Consider the following 19,655-nt stretch of genomic DNA (forward strand, 5'->3'; position numbering starts at 1 on the left):
ATAAAATGAAGGCTGACTGACTGCGAGGGAAGGAGTTTTATTTGGTTTCCAGAAACTTCAATGACAGCAGCAAATGTTTCTGGGATGGCTGACAAAATGGCTGAGTGAGTGGATGGATCTTTAAGGGTTTCTGGGGTTTTGCGTTTGAGATGCTCCAGTGGGGTTGTGCAATGCAGTGAACCTTGTGACTTTTGCTATTTCAATGGTGGTGGGATAATCCTATTAGGTCATGTCCTATTCTTAGAATTTGGGTGAGGGAATGTAAATTCTTAATCCCCTCAGCTGTGGGAGCTGTGGTGGAAGGCATTTTGTTTATGAGTAGATTGGCCCAGGCTTTCTTATTAATAGGTGCAAAATATCCATCTCTAAAGACTTGAGGCGTCTGCTTGAGGCTGTAAAGAAAGACTGAAACATTTCTCCTTTGGGGAAATATAATATTCTACCTCTTTTAATATTACTGTCCAAAATATTTCATTCTCTTGGGGGCGGGGAGGGCTTTCCACACTTTTATACGGCTGGATGGCAATAATTCATAAGCCGAGTTTGTTCCAAATTATACCGGGCAGAATTTTCTTTCTTCATTCGAACAAAATTCACAAGAATCAAAAACAGAATAACAGAATTGAAAGGGACCTTGGAGGTCTTCTAGTCCAACCCCCTGCTTAGGCAGGAAACCCTACACCACTTCAGACAAATGGTTATCCAACCTCTTCTTAAAAATCCCCAGTGTTGGAGCATTCACAACTTCTGGAGACAAGTTGTTCCACTGATTAATTGTTCTCACTGTCAAGAAATTTCTCCTTAGTTCTAAGTTGCTTCTCTCCTTGATGGGTTTCCATCCATTGCTTCTTGTCCTACCCTCAGGTGCTTTGGAGAATAGCTTGACTCCCTCTTCTTTGTGGCAGCCCCTGAGATATTGGAAGGTTGCTATCATGTCTCCCCTAGTCCTTCTTTTCATTAAACTAGACATACCCAGTTCCTGCAACTGTTCTTCATATGTTTTAGCCTCCAGTTCCCTAATCCTCTTGGTTGCTCTTCTCTGCACTCTTTCTAGAGTCTCTCCACATCTTTTTTTACATCGTGGCGACCAAAACTGAATTCGGTATTCCATGTGTGGCCTTACCAAGGCCTTATAAAGTGGTATTAACACTTCCCGTGATCTTGATTCTATCCTTCAGTTTATGCAGCCTAGAACTGTGTTGGCTTTTTTGGCAGGTGCTGCACACGGCTGGCTCCTATTTAAATGGTTGTCCGCTAGGACTTCAAGATCCCTCTCACAGTTACTACTATTGAGCCAGGTACCACCTATACTGTACCTGTGCATTTGGTTTTCCTTGCCTAAATGTAGAACCTTACTTTTTTTACCATTACAACCTTACTTTTTTTCACCTTTGTGAAAGAGTGAGAGGAAGGGTTTTCCCTGTTGCAAAGTAAAAAGATCTTACTTACTGGTGGGCCAGAGGGCCCAGGCTCCCCAACTTCTCCTGATATTCCAGGGTGACCCTGCAACATCGAAGCGAAATTAATGAAAAGGATCTGCTTCTTTACCGCAAATTCAACCAAAATCACCTTTTCACCCCGACAACGAGAAACAGATCGTCAACCCCACACACTGTGAATTAATTCTGTAGGTAGGAGCATTCAACTCGGTTTGCAAAGGAGCCTGAACAGGCGATGCTCATTTGGCATAAAACCCAGAGGAATGTAAGGTTCACTTTTGAACTACAGTGTTTTTTAAAAAGAGCCTTGAGACTATCAGGTTCCTAATCTAATGCATGGTTAATTCATCCCAGTTCAGTTTTGTAGGGTTGATGGCAAAGGGGAATGGGGGGGGGGGAATTGCAAACATTTGGCCTAAATCTCTTTAAAGTGCTAATCTTAGGTTTGGGTGATGCAACCTTCAAGACGGATTGTGCCCTGGGGTCTTTCTTTGTTTTTCTATGTAGGAAACCCCCCCCACACACACACACATTTCTGACCCTCTCACAGAAAGCCAGGCAGTAGGAGGTTGGTCATTCACAGTTAATGACCCTAAAATGGCCCGTAGAGAAACTTCAAAGGTGGCCTAATCAAAGAGAAACACTCTGTTCTCAGGGTTGAGGAAGCTGCTATGGCTGGGAAGGCAGCTGTTAACTGAGTAGGGTCTTAATCCTGCTCTAGAGGATTGGATGTGAAGTTTTGGTAATTTGACCTTAGGTCAAGCGCCTTGATTGACCACAAAGGAAAAAAATGGGGGGGGAGGAGGACTGTGGGGTCCTTGGTGCTCTCTGAGCTTTGGTTGTTTCCTTGCAGATGTTTCATTACCCAGGTAGCATCATCAGTGCTAGAAGGGAGCTGGGAGGAGGAGGAAGAGGAGGAGGAGGACGACAACTGTGGAATCATTGGTGCTAGAAGAAGAAGAGAAAGGAGAAGGAGAAGGAGAAGGAAAGTGGAAGAAAGAGGAGGAGGAGGACTGTGGAGTCATTGGTGTTAGAAGAAGGAGAAGGAGAACAAGAACGAAGGGGAAGGGGAAGAAAGAGGAGGAAGAGGAAGAGGAGGAGGAGGAGGAGGAGTCATTGGTGCTAGAAGAAGGGGAAGGAGAAGGAAGGGGAAGGGGAAGAGAGGAGGAGGAGGAGGAGGAGGAGGAGGGGAAGAAGAAGAAGAAGAAGAAGAAGAAGAAGAAGAAGAAGAAGAAGAAGAAGAAGAAGAAGAAGAAGAAGAAGAAGAAGAAGAAGAGCAATTGTGTAGAATATGCTGCCAATGCCATCTAAACAAGTAGAACACAGGACGCCACATCTCAAGACAGAGGAGGAGTGAGAGAATGCAGACTTACTCCTTACCATCGACCCCTTGACGCCTATTGGCCCTGGTGATCCAACTGTGCCCCGGTCTCCCTAGGAGGCAGAGAAGCAGAAGTCAACCACTCCATCCACAAAATAGGTGCCACATCCTTGCACAGAGAAGTCATAAGGTTGGGTAGTCCGCCAGCCCTCCCTCAGCGTTGCTTGCTTGAAGCCAACTTGGCCAACTGTAATTTCTCAAGCTTATTATATTAGTTACAAGGACAAGAACAGTGGAGGTAAATTGTGCACAAAGTGTGTAAATATTAGGACTGAAACAATCGAGAAACGGTGCTCGAATCTGCAAGCGTAGCAGCTCTCCGTAACTCTTGAAGCAATCAAATCTTTTCTAAGGATTTAAGGGTGGCCCAATTCAGCTCCCACAGGATCCGAGGAAAGGATCCAGCATGGGATATTGAAGTTCTGATCCAAAACTGGCCATTGTTCTGACCTAGGCTTCCCAAGAGCACGAAGCAGACTCCTTGTGCCGACTAAAACCCCTTTTTATTAAGTTACTGTGAATTCCTCTCATTCACATCCAGCAAAGTCTTTCAAGGGAGAATTGAGTCACAGACCTTATCTGGCTTGGGGAGCTGCCAGGCTGATATCCTCAAAACTTGACAAGGAGCCACGAACCAATTCAGTGAAGTAATTGTCTCCTGCAAACTCCCCTCCCCTTTCATTCCTCTTTTATTCCCTCTGGGAAGGGCCATTCATCTTCCACCTGTGGCCTTACTCCCAAGTCAACCCTTGTTCTTTAGCTGTTCCCTTCGTCTGGCAACTCTGTGCATGCGCACACTGGAAACAGGCTCCAGCTGTTCATCTGTCTCACTGATGTCTGACTAGAAAGGCAGCTGATAACTGTCAGACGGCCCTGGCCCCCTCTCTGCCTCTGACGCAGAGCCTTCCCCAGACTCCAGGACTGGCTCATGTTCTTCTCAATCTCCTCACTGTCCGAATCTGCTGCCAGCTCCGCTGGCCACTGGCGGGCCACAACATCACTTTGGAACTTGCTATAGCTCATAGTCCCCCAAAACCAGGCGTGAAATGCTACCAGTTCGTTCCGGTTCAGGCAAACCAGTAGTGATAAAAACTACCGGTTTGGACAAACCAGTAGTAAAAAAAAAATGCTTTAAAAAGTAAAAAAAAACCCGGCTCCGACCATCACAGCTGTGCCGCACAATTGTCGCAACCTCTTTTTTTTTTTACTTTTTTAAAGCATTTTTTAACTACCTATTCGCCCGAACCGGTAGTAAAAAAAATGCTTTAAAAAGTTTTTTTCTAAAGTTGGCCACACCCACCCAGTCACATAACCCCACCACCACCAAGCCATGCCCACCAAGCCACACCCACAGAACCGGTAGCAAAAAAAAAATTGCATTTCACCACTCCCCAAAACCTTGAGGGCTCTTAGTAGATCTCCTCAGCTTAATGCTGCTTCTACAACCACCTCACTATCCCACGTGTTGTGGTCCGTCAGCAGCCTATGAAGCTGGCAACAGAGTCAGACAGTAATGAGGCTGAGGTGAGGCCAGGGCCATCGGGAAGTGATGTGCGGACTCCAGAGCCTCCAGAGACTGATAGTAGTGAGGCAGAGTAACAGGAGGAGCCTGTTCCTAATGCACCCATGAGAAGAGCTGCCAGAAGGCAAGAGCAGCTCAAGCAGAGAGGACAACTTGGCAGTAAGGCCAAGAGATGATTGGCCCCTCCCATAAGGCTTAAAACAGACCAGCACCGGCGTTTCAGCTTTGCCGGAAAACAACATTGTAGCTTCGTCTTCTGCTTCTTGTACGTCTTTGTTTTTGTGGCTTCTGGATGTTTTCCAGGAAGGGCCTTTGGCAGTTTGTCTAATTGGACTAAGTTTATTACTAGCTATTGGGCCTGGGTCACAACAGTACGTACCTTTTCCCCAATGCCTCCAGGTTCCCCGATTGGACCGATGAACCCCATCAGACCCTGAAAAAGCGAGAGAAAAAGGGGGCCGGATTTATTTGCTTTTTAAAGCACCAGAGAGAGAGGTTTTGAATTAGGCTGAATTAAGACAGCATCTTCTATAAGCTCCCAGAAGGTTTTCGTTTCTCACAGGCCGGGCCTCCCCAGCACAAGCAGCAGCTGTTTCTCTGTTTTAAAAACCCGGCTGTGGGCCTTTGAAGCTCCAGGCTTGACAAAGGACTCCAGTGCAGGAACAAATTACACAACAACCCCCGTGACGTGAAGGTCAGAGAAAGCGCTAATGTTTAGGATTTCCCTCCACGACTTTTGCCTCCCAACTTGCAACACGAAGTGGGGAAGGGGGAGACACACACACACACACACACACACACACACACACACACACACACACACACAAAACTGGATGAGTTCTGACACACGCTGAAACAGGGGGAAAAACATCTTTGATTGAGGGCCGTGAAGACCAGACTCTGGTGTGACGATCAGGTCAAAGAGGAGATCAGGGGACTGGAGGTCCTGCAATTCATTGCCAAATATCTCAAAAAGAGAGAGAGAGAGAGAGAGAGAGAGAGAGAGAGAGAGAGAGAGAGAGAGAGAGAGAGAGAGAGAGAGAGAAGGGCGCTTGGAGGAATAGAGGCAATGAGGCCATGCAAGCAGGACTTTGGGTGACACAAGTCAGGATTTTCAGTACCCCCATCCCAAGATAGCCTGCTATCTTTTTATCATCCATCTATCCATCTATCTATCCATCCACCTACCTATTTATCTTTCTAGCTGCCTGCCTGCCTATCTATCTACCTACCTACCTACCTACTTACCTATCTATCTATCGATCGATCGATCGATCGATCGATCGATCGATCTATCATTCAGCCTATTTATTCATTATGCCCTTTCTTAGAATAGCCTGCCTGCCTGCCTATCCATCCATCCATCCATCTTTCATTCATTCATTCATTCATTCATTCATTCATTCATTCATCTATCTATCCATCCACCTACCTACCTACCTACTACCTACCTATCTTTCTACCTGCCTGCCTGCCTTTCTATCATTTCTCTCTCTCTCTCTCTCTCTCTCTCTCTCTCTCTCATTCATTCATGCAGCCTATTTATTCATTATGCCCAGTGGTGGGATTCAAGTAATTTAACAACCGATTCTGTGCCCTAATGATTTCTTCCAACAACCAGTTTGCCAAACTGCTCAGAAAGTTAACAACCGGTTCTCCCGAAGTGGTGCGAACTGGCTGAATCCCACTACTGATTATGCCCTTCCTTAGAATAGCATACCTGCCTGCTTACCTGCTTGCCTGTCTGTCTGTCTGTCTGTCTATCTATCTATCTATCTATCTATCTATCTATCTATCTATCATCTCTCTCTCTATCTGTCATATGATCTCTCTCTCTCTCTCTCTCTCTCTCTCTCTCTCTCTCTCTATATATATATATATATATATATATATATATATATATATATATATATATATATATATGTAGGTCTTTGGTTGTTCGGGTTTTCTCCCGTGTAAAGTTGGAAGTGTCTTGGCGACGTTTCGACGAAGTCTCATTCGTCATCTTCAGGCTTCAGCTTCGTGCTTCTGGGAGCAGTGTGTGATCGCAGCTGTTTCTTCCTTTTAACTAAAAAGGTTTTCTGAGGTTTATATGTCATATTATCTATCTATTTATATCTCTATCTATCTGTCTGTCTGCCATCTTATCTATCTATCTATCTATCTATCTATCTATCTATCTATCTATCTATCTATCTATCTATCTATCTGTCATCTAGCTAGCTAGCTAGTTAGCTACTGTAGCTAGCTAGCTATCATTCATTCATTCATTGTCTATTTATTTATTTTGCCCTTCCTTAGAATAGCAGAAAATCTTGATTGATGGTGAATCTCTATAAAATGAATATCACCTTGACCTCAATGGACCAAGGGCCTCTGACTGCTGTAGTCCAGGAGTTTGTAAACTTTTTTCGGACCGTGGAACCTGGTAGTTTAATAGCAAGGAAATTCTGGAATCCCCAACGGAGGGAGAAAGATCTCGCGATAGTGTTTCTGAACTCCAAACCCCCCCCCCCACTGAACCCCATTTGGTTCTCATGGAACACCTCTGCAGAAGAGACCTAGAACTGGAACTCAACTTTCCCTAAATATTTGGAAAATGCCTCTGGATGCGGATGTTTTCCAAAACCTCTAGGATGGCTAAAAGCAAGCTGGCTGTTGCGATGGAGGAAGGGAGGAGTGGGACAGGAGAAGAGAAGAAGAGGAAGGGGAATTTTCCCCAATGGCTGGCACATTAGCATTCTTTCGCTCATGACATAATTGGCAATGAGATGGAAGTCTTCCATGGCTAAGAATAGAATAGAAAAGAATTTATTGGCCAAGTGTGATTGGACACACAAGTTTAGTTTTTTAGTTTTATTAGATTTTTATACCGCCCTTCTCCCAAAGGACTCAAGGAATTTATTTTGGTGCATATGCTCTCAGTGTACATAAAAGAAAAAGGAAAAAAAATACCTTCATCAAAGGTACAACATTTACAACACAAATGATGGTCACAGGTTGCAATTTAACCCTTAATGATAGCAACAAAAAGTTACAGTCATACAGTCATAAGTGGAAATAAGTGGAAATGAGCAGAGGAAAAATAAGAGCGCTTAAGAATGGCTGGATGGAGTCACTGAAGCAGTAGGCATGAGTTTAAATGGACTCCAGAGGATGGTAGAGGACAGGAAGGCCTGGAGGAATGTTGTCCATGGGGTCACCGATGGGTTGGACACGACTTCGCAACTAACAACAACAACAAAGATTCATCTGGACCAGGTCACTGGCAAATGGTGGTGAAAAGACCCATTGTATTTTCTTTCAATCCCACAGAGGCTCATGGTTTCCTGCTCGGAGTATGTCTGGAATAGCTAAGGAGGGGGAGGAGGAGGAGGAGAGAAACAACCCGCGACAAACCAGGTCCCCTCATCATCTCACATTCTCAACCTGGAGTGGAATTCCACCCCGGGCTGCTTAGCTATGGCGAATCCGAAATAGTGGAATTCATCTAATGAATAAGTGCTAAAGAAAGACAGGCCTTCCTGCTTTCTCTACCGAAACCTGGGGGGGCTGGGAGTGGAGGGGAAGGGGTCCCTGGTGGAGGGAATTAAAAGACCTTCAGCAGAAGGCACGGTTTCTCAATTTTCCTAAGGAAAAACGTGTGGGGTTTTCCTGATTGTTTCCTTGCCTCCAGGAAAAGAAGCCTATTGTATGGGACCTTCTCCAGATGTTTGTGCAAGTCACGGAGAAAGACAATTACCATTTCTGGTGGACGTTACGGGCAATACTGAAATGGCAGCCAGGACGTCAAAAACGCCAGATGTTTTATAGGTGGCATTACCCACCCACAAGACTGGCCAAGATGTACAAAAACTGCTCAATGAAATGTTGGAAATGTAAAGCAACACTAGGCACTTATTATCATATGTGGTGGGGGTGCCCGAAAGCCAAGAACTTTTGGCTCCAAATAAAACAGGTGGCTAGAAGAGATGTTAAACCAGATAATATATATGACGCCAGAACTCTTCCTTCTGGGTATAGTAAGGGATAATTACAAAAAAGAAGAAATATATCTTATGGTACACATATTAATGGCAGCGAGGTTGATATTCACACAAAATTGGAAATGCAGAGAGAACCCACAGGAGGCAGAAATAATCAACCAAATTTTGACCTGTGCAGAAATGGACAGGTTAGCAATGGAAATCAAAGATAAAGATGAATCGGAATTCTATGTAACCTTTTATAAATGGCTAGAGAAAAGGAGGAATGCAGGGATAGAGAATTAGATATATATTAGATTAATTCTATATTAGATATAGAATTATATATATATATAAACTGCCATGGCTTGTACCATCACAGGGGCCCTTATCCAAAAACGAGTTTTAAGAAACGTGTCAGCCATTCCAAGACTTTTGATTGGCGCATGTTTTCTCAGTAATTAATCTGCAGAATTTCTCCTCCTTCAGATTTAAAAAAGAGAAATGTCCTCTCGATGTTTCTGCCCATGAGGAGGGGATTTTGAGGGTCTCTGTGCGTGCCTGCCTCAAGATTAGACCATCATCACACACACACACACACACACACACACACACACACACACACACAAAAGCAGCCCACGAAAGAGCTACGATTGCCAAGGAAAGAGGTTTTCAGGAAAGATTGTGGGTCACTTAGGCAACAATTCAGGAGACCAAGATTGGTCGAGCCAAAGCCACCACTGCCGTCCCATGTGGTCGCTCAGGAATGAGATAAACACATGGAAGCTTTGAGGGTTCCACCACATTGGTCAGTTTGATGATTTTGGGATATATTTCAAGGGAGAAGAGTGTTCGATTCTTTCTTCTTCCCAAATTTCAGGGTTCTTCCTGTGGAAGCTCATCGGGCATTGCACGGCACGGAAGTTGCCAGAACTATGTCGGAATGGGGACCAATGTGGAAACTGGACCGTGGAGACCATCCAGCATCACTCAGGCATACTGTCTATGGACCTTCTCAATCCTCCAGGTCACGGTTGTCCCAAAGGTGCTTTTTCAAGAGGCAACTGGACTTTCTTGGTTTTTCCTTGAAGACGTTTCGCTTCTCATCCAGGAGGCTCCTTCAACTCTGAGAAGTTCAGCTCTGAGAAGAACGGAAGAAGCTCTTTGGATGAGAAGCGAAACGCCTCCAAGGAAAAACCAACCAAGTCCAGCTGCCTCTTGAAAAAGCACCTTTCGGACAATCATGACCTGGAGGGCTGAGAATCTCCGTAGACAAAGGATAAGAAAACCAACCAACCTGGGAGGGAATATTAGCTTTGGATCATCAGATCTTGGGTGTTGAGCACAGCCAAAATTGCATCAGAAGAAGAAACGAGGGGCGAATTATTATTGGTCCTGGCATAACAATAAACAGCTAAAGGAAATGACTCTGAAGATTCTCAGTCATCCAAGTCATGGTTGTTCCAAAGGTGGTTCTTCAAGAAGCAGCTGGGCTTTCTTGGGTTTTCCTTGAAGACGTTTCGCTTCTCATCCGAGAAGCTTCTTCTGTTCTTCTCAGAACTGAACTTCTTGTCGTGTCCCACTCCTCCGCTGATGGCCGGGTCAGGGAAATCTGAATCAGGTGTGCCTCTGCAGCTCTGCCAAAGTCCTAGCAAAGTCCTCAGGGCAGGCAGGAGACCAGAAAGTGACTTCAGCAAGATATGTTTAGACTTTGCCTGACTCAGAGAATGCCAGAAAGCAGGTCCTTTATATAGGCCATGGGGTGTGGCTCCATGACTCAGCACTTATCCAGGCCTGCCCCTCCCTTCCTTCTGTTGCCTCCATCTATGACGCGAGGGTCACTCCAGTCTGCAGCTGTTGGCAATTGACCTCCCTCAGGCTCACATGCTGTGGCGGAGGGGGAGGGGTCTAGTTGCTCCGTTTGCCTGGGCATGGAGCCAGAGCTGGGGGCTGGAGATACTTCCTCCTCTTCAGCCTGTCTGGGCATGGAGCCAGGGCTGGGGCCGGGAGGCATACTAGGACATTCCTCTGTGTTCGGAAGCAGATAAGAAGGCCCCGGCTGTGGTGAGATCGGACGAGACACAACACTTCTCAGAGCTGAAGAAGGTTCTCGGATGAGAAGCGAAACGTCTTCCAAGGAAAAACCAATAAAGTTTTTCTTGGTTTTTCCGGTACGAATACCACCTCTGATTGCCTCTTGAAAAAGCTCTTTTGGGACATGCAGGCACATTGGCGTTTGTTCAGATGCCGGACTATGAAAATATTCACAATGCTTTCTAACGTGGCAGTTCTCCAACCTACGTAGCTTAAACATTGGTAATCCGAGCATATAAACATCTGCGAAATAGGATTCTCAACTATTCTAACGAAGAATGTGGATTGGGGGGGACATCAAATCCAGAAAGAGAGATGGCAGCAGCAGTCAAAGTTATCTCAGATAAAGATAAAGGGGTCACTAAGGACAAAAGTCACCGTGCAAAAGAAGGACAGAAGTGATGTTGGGGTAGGGTTACCTCGTCACCGACTTTTCCCAATCGTCCTCGGTTTCCTGGTTCACCCTGCAACAAAGCAGAGAAGAGTCAGTCAGTCACACGGTCCTTGCAGTTTTGCAATGTGCCCCTTCGACACCTTAATCTGCCCTCAAAAAGATTTTTTTTAAAAAAACCAACAACCAACAACCAACAACCCATTTTACAGATAGAAAGACTGAGACTGTGAAATCTGATCCAGTTCTACAGAGGAATGATGGAGTCTGTCATCTGCACCTCTATAACTGTCTGGTTTGGCTCTGCAACCCAACAAGACAGACACAGACTTCAGAGGATAGTTAGAACTGCGGAAAAAACAATGGCTACCAACCTGCCTTCCATTGAGGACCTCTATACAAGTCATAAAGAGGGCTGGGAAAATATCTACAGACCCCTCACATCCTGAACACAAACTGTTTCAAATCCTACCTTCAAAACAATGCTACAGAGCACTGCACACCAGAACAACTAGACACAAGGACATTTTCCCTCCGAACGCCATCACTCTGCTAAACAAATAATTCCCTCAATACTGTCAAACTATTTACTAAGTCTGCACTATTATTAATCTTCTCATTGTTCCCATTCACCCATCTCCTTCCACTTATGACTAACTTTGTTGCTTGTATCCTTACAATTTATATTGATATCGATCAGTTCCTGATTGCTTACTTGTACCCTATGACTATCATTAAGTGTTGTACCTTATGATTCTTGATGAAGTTATCTTTTCTTTTATGTACGCTGAGAGCATATGAACCAAGACAAATTCCTTGTGTGTCAAATCACAGTTGGCCAATAAAAAAAATTCAATTCAATTCAATTCAATTCAATTCTATTCTATTCTATTCTATTCTTTCATTCTTCTATTCTATTCCAATTTCCTTCCCTTCTCCTCTGATTTCTCTTCTCTTCTATTTCGATTTTCATTTTCATTTCCATTTCCATTTACAATTCTATTCTACTCTCTTCTATCTTAAATTGTCCTGCTTCATTTCAAGTCAAATAATACAGTAGAGGTGGAGAACCAAAAGACTCTTGATGTTCTGAATACAAAGACCATCAGGAGCATCTTCCCTGGAATTTATGGGAGCTGCGGTTCAATACATCTGGGGAACATCAAGTGGTCTATTTCATCAGTCTTTCTACCCGCCCCCTCTCTTCTTTTTCTTCCTTGGTTTCTCCCACATGGTCTTCTTCAAATGTTGGGTCTGCACCACCCAGCAGAACCAATTAAGGGAGGCTATTGTATGGATGATGGGAGTTGTAATCCAAGACAACTGGAGAGGACTGGTTTGGGGAAGACTCTAAGTAAAGAAATAGGATGGAGAACAAACCATACACAAACGATTTGAGCTCGTTTCAAGCTTGTTAATTAACGGATTAACCTCAGATCACGTCCCAACAGAGAGTGGGCAGCAGAACAAATAGGAGTTTTAGCTGTTCAGTTATCTTCAGCTGCAGAAAACATCTTCCCACGGTGGTGGGTAATGGGTTTTTCTTTTCTTCTTCTCAAGGTTACATCTTCTCCATCATCCAGTGAAAAATTGCCGAATTGTTCCACAAATGTTGCATTGAAAAAAATTGCTGAATCGTTCCGCATCTGTTCAATTGAAAAATCGCTGAATCGTCCCACAATTTGCCGAATCGAAAAACTGTTGAATTGTTCCACGATATTGGAACAATGAAATGAAGGGCTAGAAGTGACACGATAACAGTCTTCTGGTATTTGAGGGGCTGCCACAAGGAAGAGGGGGTCAACTTATTCTCCAAAGCACCAGAAGGCAGGACAAGAAGTAACAGATGGAAACTCATCAAGGAGAGAAGCAACCTGGAATTAAGGAGAAACTTCCTAACAGGGAGGAGAATGAACCAGTGGAAGGGCTTTGCCTTCAGAAATTAGGGTTACAGAAAGGAGGAGGAGGAGGAGGAGGAGGAGGAGGAGGAGGAGGAGGAGGAGGAGGAGGAGGAGGAGGAGGAGGAGGAGGAGGACAATGATTGTGGGGTCCTTGGTGCTCTCTGAGCTTGGTTGTTTTCTTACAGATGTTTCATGACCCAAACAAGGTAACATCATCAGTGCTAGAAGAGAGTAGGGTTACAGAAAGGAGGAGGAGGAGGAGGAGGAGGAGGAGGAGGAGGAGGAGGAGGAGGAGGAGGAGGAGGAGGAGGAGGAGGAGGAGGAGTTGTTTCCACAAAGAAGAGGGAGTCAAGCTATTCTCCAAAGCACCAGAAGGCAGGACAAGAAGTAACAGATGGAAACTCATCAAGGAGAGAAGCAACCTGGAATTAAGGAGAAACTTCCTAACAGGGAGGAGAATTAACCAGTGGAAGGGCTTTGCCTTCAGAAATTGCAGGTGCTTCATCACTGGAGGTATTTAAAAAGAGACTGGACAGCCACCTGTCTGAAATGGGATAGGGTCTCCTGCTTGAGCAGGGGAGTTGGACTAGAAGACCTCCAAGGTCCCTTCTAATTCTGTTATTCTGCATTCTGACATATTCTGCATTTTTCCAAAATCTAAGGGGCCACTACAAAGAAGAAAGGGTCAAGCTGTTCTCCAAAGCACCTGAAGGCAGGTCAAGAAGCAACGGGTGGAAACTCATCAAGGAGAGAAGCAACCTAGAACTAATTTCCTGACAATGAGAGCAATTAACTAGTGGAACAACTTGCCACCAGAAGTTGTGGATGCTCCATCAGTGGAGGCTTTCAAGCAGAGCTTGGACAGCCACTTGACAAGGATGGTACAGGGCAGTGATGGCTAAACTTTTTGTCATCGCGTGCCAAAAGTGGGGAAAGCGCAGGGGGGAGGGCTGCGTGCGTGCCGACACCCATAATTCTATGTGCCCCATCCCCTGCACACGCGTGTCCTCCCCCCTACATGTGCACACTCCCCCCCCTGCTTTTGGCATGTGATGGCACGGTGGGCCTCGTAGGACCGTTTTTGGCCCTCCCCAGGCTCCAGAGCCTTTCTAGGAGCCTGAGGAGGGCGAAAACGGCCTTCCTTACCCCCCTGGAGATCCTCCAGAGGCTGAAAACGGTCCGCTTGCCAATTTCTGGTGGGACCGGAAGTCGGCAAAAGGGCCGTCCCCGGGGGACGGATCCAGAGTCAGGAAACAGTCTGTTTCCCTACTTCCAGTGAGCCCAGAAGGCCCCAAAAGGAGCTGAGCTCGCGTGCCCACCGATATGGCTCCACGTGCCACCTGTGGCAAGCGTGCTATAGGTTCGCCATCATGGGTATAGGGTCTCCTGTTTGAGCAGGGGGTTGGACTAGAAGACCTCCAAGTTCCCTTCCAATTCTGTTAATTCTGTTAATTGAAAAAAAAACCTTTTTTTTCTGATCTCAGGATGGATTACTAATGACACTAATGTTGTGTCTCGTCCGCTTTCACCGCAGCCGGGGCCTTCTTATCTGCTTCCAAACGCTGAGGAATGTCCTAGTATGCCTCCCGGCCCCAGCCCTGGCTCCATGCCCAGACAGGCTGAGGAGGAAGAAGTGCCTCCAGCCCCCAGCTCTGGCTCCATGCCCAGGCAAACGGAGCAACTAGACCCCTCCCCCTCCCCCACAGCATGTGAGCCTGAGGACGGTCAATTACCAACAGCTGCAGACTGGAGTGACCCTCGCTTCAGAAGAATTGATAGGCGGCGGCGACAGAAGGAAGGGAGGGGCAGGCCTGGATAAGTGCTGAGTCATGGAGCCACACCCCATGGCCTATATAAAGGATCTGCTTTCTGGCATTCTCTGAGTCAGGCAAAGTCTAAACATATCTTGCTGAAGTCACTTTCTGGTCTCCTGCCTGCCTTGAGAACTTTGCTAGGACTTTGGCAGAGCTGCAGAGGCACTCCTGATTCGGATTTCCCTGACCCAGTCGTCAGCGGAGGAGTGGGACAAGACAACTAAAGGCATTCTTTAAGGTAAAGGTAAAGGTTCCCCTCGCACATACATGCTAGTCGTTGCCGACTCTAGGGGGCAGTGCTCATCTTCGTTTCAAAGCCGAAGAGCCAGCGCTGTCCGAAGACATTCTCCGTGGTCATGTGGCCGGCATGACTCAACACCAAAGGCGCACAGAACGCTGTTATACCTTCCCACCAAAGGTGGTCCCTGTTTTTCTACTTGCATTTTTTAAAGTGCTTTCGAACTGCTAGATTGGCAGAAGCTGGGACAAGTCATGGGAGCTCACCCTGTTACACGGCAGCACTAGGGATTCGAACCGCTGAACTGCCGACCTTTCGATCGACAAGCTCAACGTCCTAGCCCCTGAGCCACCACGTCCCAAAGGCATTCTTTGAACGAGTCTAATTTGCAGCATAAGATTCAGGTTAGATTCAGGCGTGCGCCAAAGTAGTACAGCTTTGCGGCGTAACGTCGGAAACCAGAGAAAAGTTTTCAAGAGGAAAACTTACAGGAGAAGGGAGCTTCGGCTAACCACAAGCATCTAAAAAGCAAAACGGAGGGGTATTTTTTTGGGGTGTGTGTATGTGTGTGTGTGTGTGAAGTCTGAGTCAGGAGCAGCTGTTTTCTCTCCAACGCTACATTGCAAAGCTACTCTGCACACATCCAGCTTCAAAAGTGCATCAAAAAGAAATTAGAAAGCTTTTGGAAGAACGGCCAGCTGGAGGGAAGAGAAGAAACCGATTCGGTTTAGTGATACGGCAAGACCATGAGGCGCCCCCCCCCCACAAAAAAAAAAGAAGTATAGGAAGGGAATGAAAGCGCCAATTTCAGATGCTATTCACGCACACACAAAAGAGCTCCGTTAAAAAGTGGGATTTAAAAAAAAAAAGTCGCGTGTTTGGAGGCGGGAGGTGGGAGGACTTCAGCCGTTTTTTAGCAGCTTTTTCAATGGCATAATGTTTTTTTTTCCCCTTTCTTTCTCTCCCTCTCTCCCTCTCTCTCTCTCTCCTCCCCCCCAAGGAAGGCTGTCCTCCATCACACAATTAACCAATTTTCGAAAGAAAAGAACAAGCGAGGGGAGGGGGGAGGGAAAACTGGCTAATCATAAAAATTCGCTGTGGTTTGCAAAAATATGCGCAGGGTTCTCTCCGTCCCAGAAACCACGGTGAGTCGGAATTTCCAGAGCAAAAAGTGTGGGGGGGGGAAGAGAAAGGAGGAAAAAGGAGTTTTCATTGAAAGAAAGGGAGTCGGAAGGCCAGGAGTGGGTGAAAGGCAAGCTTTGAGAGTTACAGCTTGGAAAACCAAAAAGGGCTGAGATCTTTTTTTTTGGCAACAGATTTGATTCTCCTATGGTGATGCTCTCCTTACCTTTAAACCTTCCGGGCCTGGTTTGCCAGAAAACCCCTTCTGCCCAGGAGGACCCTAAAAAAGAGACGAGTTGCAGGTAAGACATCAAAGCGAAGAAAACCATCATCCAGAGCAGGAAACTCTTGGCCCCGGGTTCAGCTTGAAGGAGGGAGCCTGAGAGAGGGATGCGAGGGGAGAACTGGCCAAAAGTCAAGACTGAGAGTAATGTGGCCCAGTAATAGATAACCCTCCCCGACTCTAGAAACACCACCTGTTCTTACCTCTTCCCCTGGGGGGCCATAGGGACCCGGTGGTCCTTCATCGCCCTGGAAGGGAGGGAGTGAGGGAGGGAGAGAGGGAGGGAGGAAAGAGAAGGGGAAGGAAGGAAGGAAGGGAGGGAGGGAGGAAGGAAGGCGAGGGAGGGGAGGAAAGAGAAGGGGAAGGAAGGAAGGAAGGAAGGATTGAAGGATGGAGAGGGAGGGAGGGAGGAAAGAGAGGGGGAAGGGAGGGAGGGAGGGAGGAAGGGAGGAAGGAAGGAAGGAAGGAAGGAGAGGCAGGGAGGGAGGAAAGAGAAGGGGAAGGAAGGATTGAAGGAAGGAAGGAAGGAGAGGGAGTGAGGAAGAAGGAAAGAAAGCAGGAAAGAAGGAGGGAGAAGGGAAACGAAGGGAGGAAAGAAGGAGAGGAAGGGAGACAGGGAGGAAGGATAGATGGAAGGAAGGAGCGAAAGAAGGAGAAATCGATAGATGGAAGGAAAGAGGGAAGGGAAAGAGAGATGGAAGGAAGGAAGGAAGGAAGGAAAGAAGGAAGGAAAGAAGGAAGGAAAGAAAGGAAGAAAAAGGAAGGAAGGAAGGAAGGAAGGAAGGAAGGAAGGAAGGAAGGAAGGAAGGAAGGAAGGAAGGAAGGAAGGAAGGAAGGAAGGAAAGAAAGAAAAAACACATTTAATACAAAGTCCTTCCTCAGTCAGGAGAAAGCAACCCAGCCCCAGCCTTAAAACAATCTAAATCCATCCACAGACACACTTAATCTGCAAAGGAGTCCAGCCATCTTTGGGGAAATCAATCTCTAAAATCCCGCAATGTTTTTTTGTTTTTTGTTTTTTAAGGGAAAACCGATCCACGTGGAGGGAGCAGAACTCTCACCTCTTGGCCAGGCATTCCTCTGGGACCAGGCAAACCCCTCGCGCCAGGCTTTCCCTGCAAAAGGGGATGGGTGGGAGGTGGGCAGAAGGAGAAAAGGCTTAGCCAAAGAGAGAGAGGCAGACAGACCCCGGTGGGCCTGCAAAAACACCGAGCAAACGCGCATGTTTGCCAACATGCGCTGCTGTGGGACGGCATCCAATGTCAATTCTCTTGCCGAAAGGAGTGCATGTGTGGGGAGCGGGGAGGGAGAACAACAACACAAAAAAAAGAAACAAGGGAAGAAACTCCCATTCTTGGAGCCGTCACAATACAAATGAAATCTGAAAACTGGACCAGAACGCTCTCCGGAGATCTCCGGGGTTCTCTCCGTCCCTCCCCTTGCCGTTCGTTCCCTTTACCTCTTTCCTTTACAACTGCCAAACCAACCCAAAGCCGTTTCCATTTTTTTGCAGCACCCCCTCACCTTAATACCTTCGGGGCCGTTTTCTCCCGGAGGGCCGATGCTTCCTGGGAAGCCCTGGAGAACATCAAACGGAGAGGACAAATAAGCGAGAAGGAAGGAAGGAGTCCCAGGCGCCATCTCTTTGGAGAAAGAGAGAGAGAGAGAGAGAAAGGGGGCCTGCAAAAGTTTTCAGGGGCCCACCGGATGTCTAACTCAGATGGTTACTTTACGTGGGTCAAAAGGACCAAGGTTTAATTAGCACCATATTCAACTCTCGGAGCCAAATTTTAGCCAGAACGATTTGGCTCCTCGCATGAAGGCACAACCCGTTTCGAACATCTTGCTCGAGCGGATTTAAAATTGATGATTCAAGTGTCAAAGGGGTGGTGGTGGTGCAGATGTGGAGAGTTTAACTCAGTTTCCTCCTGTTTCCTCGAGTCTCATCTTTCCCCTGGGCCCTAACAATGGGGGCAAATGATCGCCCTGGGACTACAGGAACCATTTGCACCACTCAGGTGATGCTGAGGACACGGATAAACCTCCAAGTGGCCTCAACGACCCTCCAAAAGTATGCAAATGTCCTGCTGTCCGCAAGGAATATCAATCCTTCCTTCCATTCCCCATTCTCCTGTCAGAGCTGAAGAAGCTTCTTGGATGAGAAGCGAAACGTCTTCAAAAGGAAAAAAACAAAACGAGAAAGTCTAGTTGCCTCCTGAAAAAAGCACCTTTGGGACAACCATGACCTGGGGGACGGAGAATTCCTGGGACAACCCTATTCAGAGCTATGGAGGTCCCACATCCAACTTTGAAAAAGACTATCTTCCATCTCAGGAGATAGTCCAGCTCTAGGTCAACCAAATGGCCTAGACAATATGCTGTCGAGTCCCAGCAGAGCGAGATGTAAGGGCTGCTCGATTGCTGCGGCGGTTCCACCGACGGTATCCCAACAAACTGGGTGGACGGATGCATGTCATAGTGCCTTATCTAGCGCCTCTGTCTCCTGTCTTCCAGGTGGACCCCTGGTAGAGGTGAGCCGCCGGTGGAGTCCCAGGGGGGATGCAACGGGAGCCACAAGCGAGGCGGCGGCTCGGTGGTGGCGGCCTCACATCAGATGACGCCAAATGGCTGCGGTGTTCCCCGCCAAACCTGTGCCGCCCAGCGGATCGGTCTTGGCGGCCTTCCGCAGTGGCCACGCGCCACCTGCTGGGCCGTTCCAGAAGGCGAGGAGGACTTTGCCATCAGATGGCAAAGATATATGCGCCCCAACGCCGACAGGTGCCGGATGGTGGTTACCGGTGGGTGTAGGCAGCCGGATGGACAGGGGGTGGGGCCCAAAGACTTGAAAAGGCACTGGGAGGTGGATTCTCCCAGCGTTGACTTTACAAGCTACTTGCTGCATTCTGAGGCCTGTTTGTGGGGATTAAAGCAGAGTTGTGCCTCGGTTGAGTGCGTGTCCTGTCTCCCTTAGGTCCGGCCTAGACTGGCTGAGACATGCTGTGGTCTCCTCTGCTTTTCTTTGTTACTTATGGTAGATAAGATCTTTTGAGCTTCCTAGTCTATCCTAGTCTGGATAGATTACGTGAAGAAGACCTAGTTCTTTGAAAGGAGAGAAGGAGGAAAGAGAAGAAGAGGGCAACGAAAAGCAAGCTTGGTGGAGTCAAATATTTTAGCGCTTCTTGGAAGATCTGAAGGACCATGTCAAGGGCAGATGGTCCTGGAGAAGATCTGGAACAGAGATCTGGAAAAAGCAAAGGTAGCACCAGAATACCGACTTTTCATTTTCTTTGACGTTGTACTTTTGGTTTCACTGCGATTGCGAACTGATGGGGAAGGGAAAGCTAAAGAGGGAAAAAACCGGGAAAAGATCATTGCAGGAAAATGAAGTGCTGTGGATTACAATTTGTCTTGGCCCTCCAACCAAGGTTCTGCATGGGGTCAGTAAACTGTTGCGCCGTAGCCCAGTGTGTGGTTCTCCACAAATTCTGAGATAGCCGCCTCCCCG

At 46.9% G+C, this 19,655-nt stretch overlaps 1 protein-coding gene across 1 annotated transcript in view; it reads right to left on the bottom strand.

The window, feature by feature from the left end:
- Nucleotides 1-19,655, bottom strand: part of LOC131186096 (collagen alpha-1(XXVII) chain-like) — a 238,539-nt gene that overhangs the window by 87,032 nt on the left and 131,852 nt on the right. Inside the window, exons 20-27 of the mRNA XM_058159356.1 lie at nt 17,675-17,728; nt 17,212-17,265; nt 16,354-16,398; nt 16,094-16,147; nt 10,821-10,865; nt 4,722-4,775; nt 2,820-2,873; nt 1,450-1,503 (exon numbers count right to left, since the gene is read on the bottom strand). Of these exons, the coding sequence (XP_058015339.1) occupies nt 1,450-1,503; nt 2,820-2,873; nt 4,722-4,775; nt 10,821-10,865; nt 16,094-16,147; nt 16,354-16,398; nt 17,212-17,265; nt 17,675-17,728 (414 nt within the window). The remainder of the gene's footprint in view (nt 1-1,449; nt 1,504-2,819; nt 2,874-4,721; nt 4,776-10,820; nt 10,866-16,093; nt 16,148-16,353; nt 16,399-17,211; nt 17,266-17,674; nt 17,729-19,655) is intronic.

The sequence above is a fragment of the Ahaetulla prasina genome, chromosome 16 (assembly GCF_028640845.1).
Source record: "Ahaetulla prasina isolate Xishuangbanna chromosome 16, ASM2864084v1, whole genome shotgun sequence".
In the NCBI taxonomy this organism is placed as follows: Eukaryota; Metazoa; Chordata; class Lepidosauria; order Squamata; family Colubridae; genus Ahaetulla; species Ahaetulla prasina.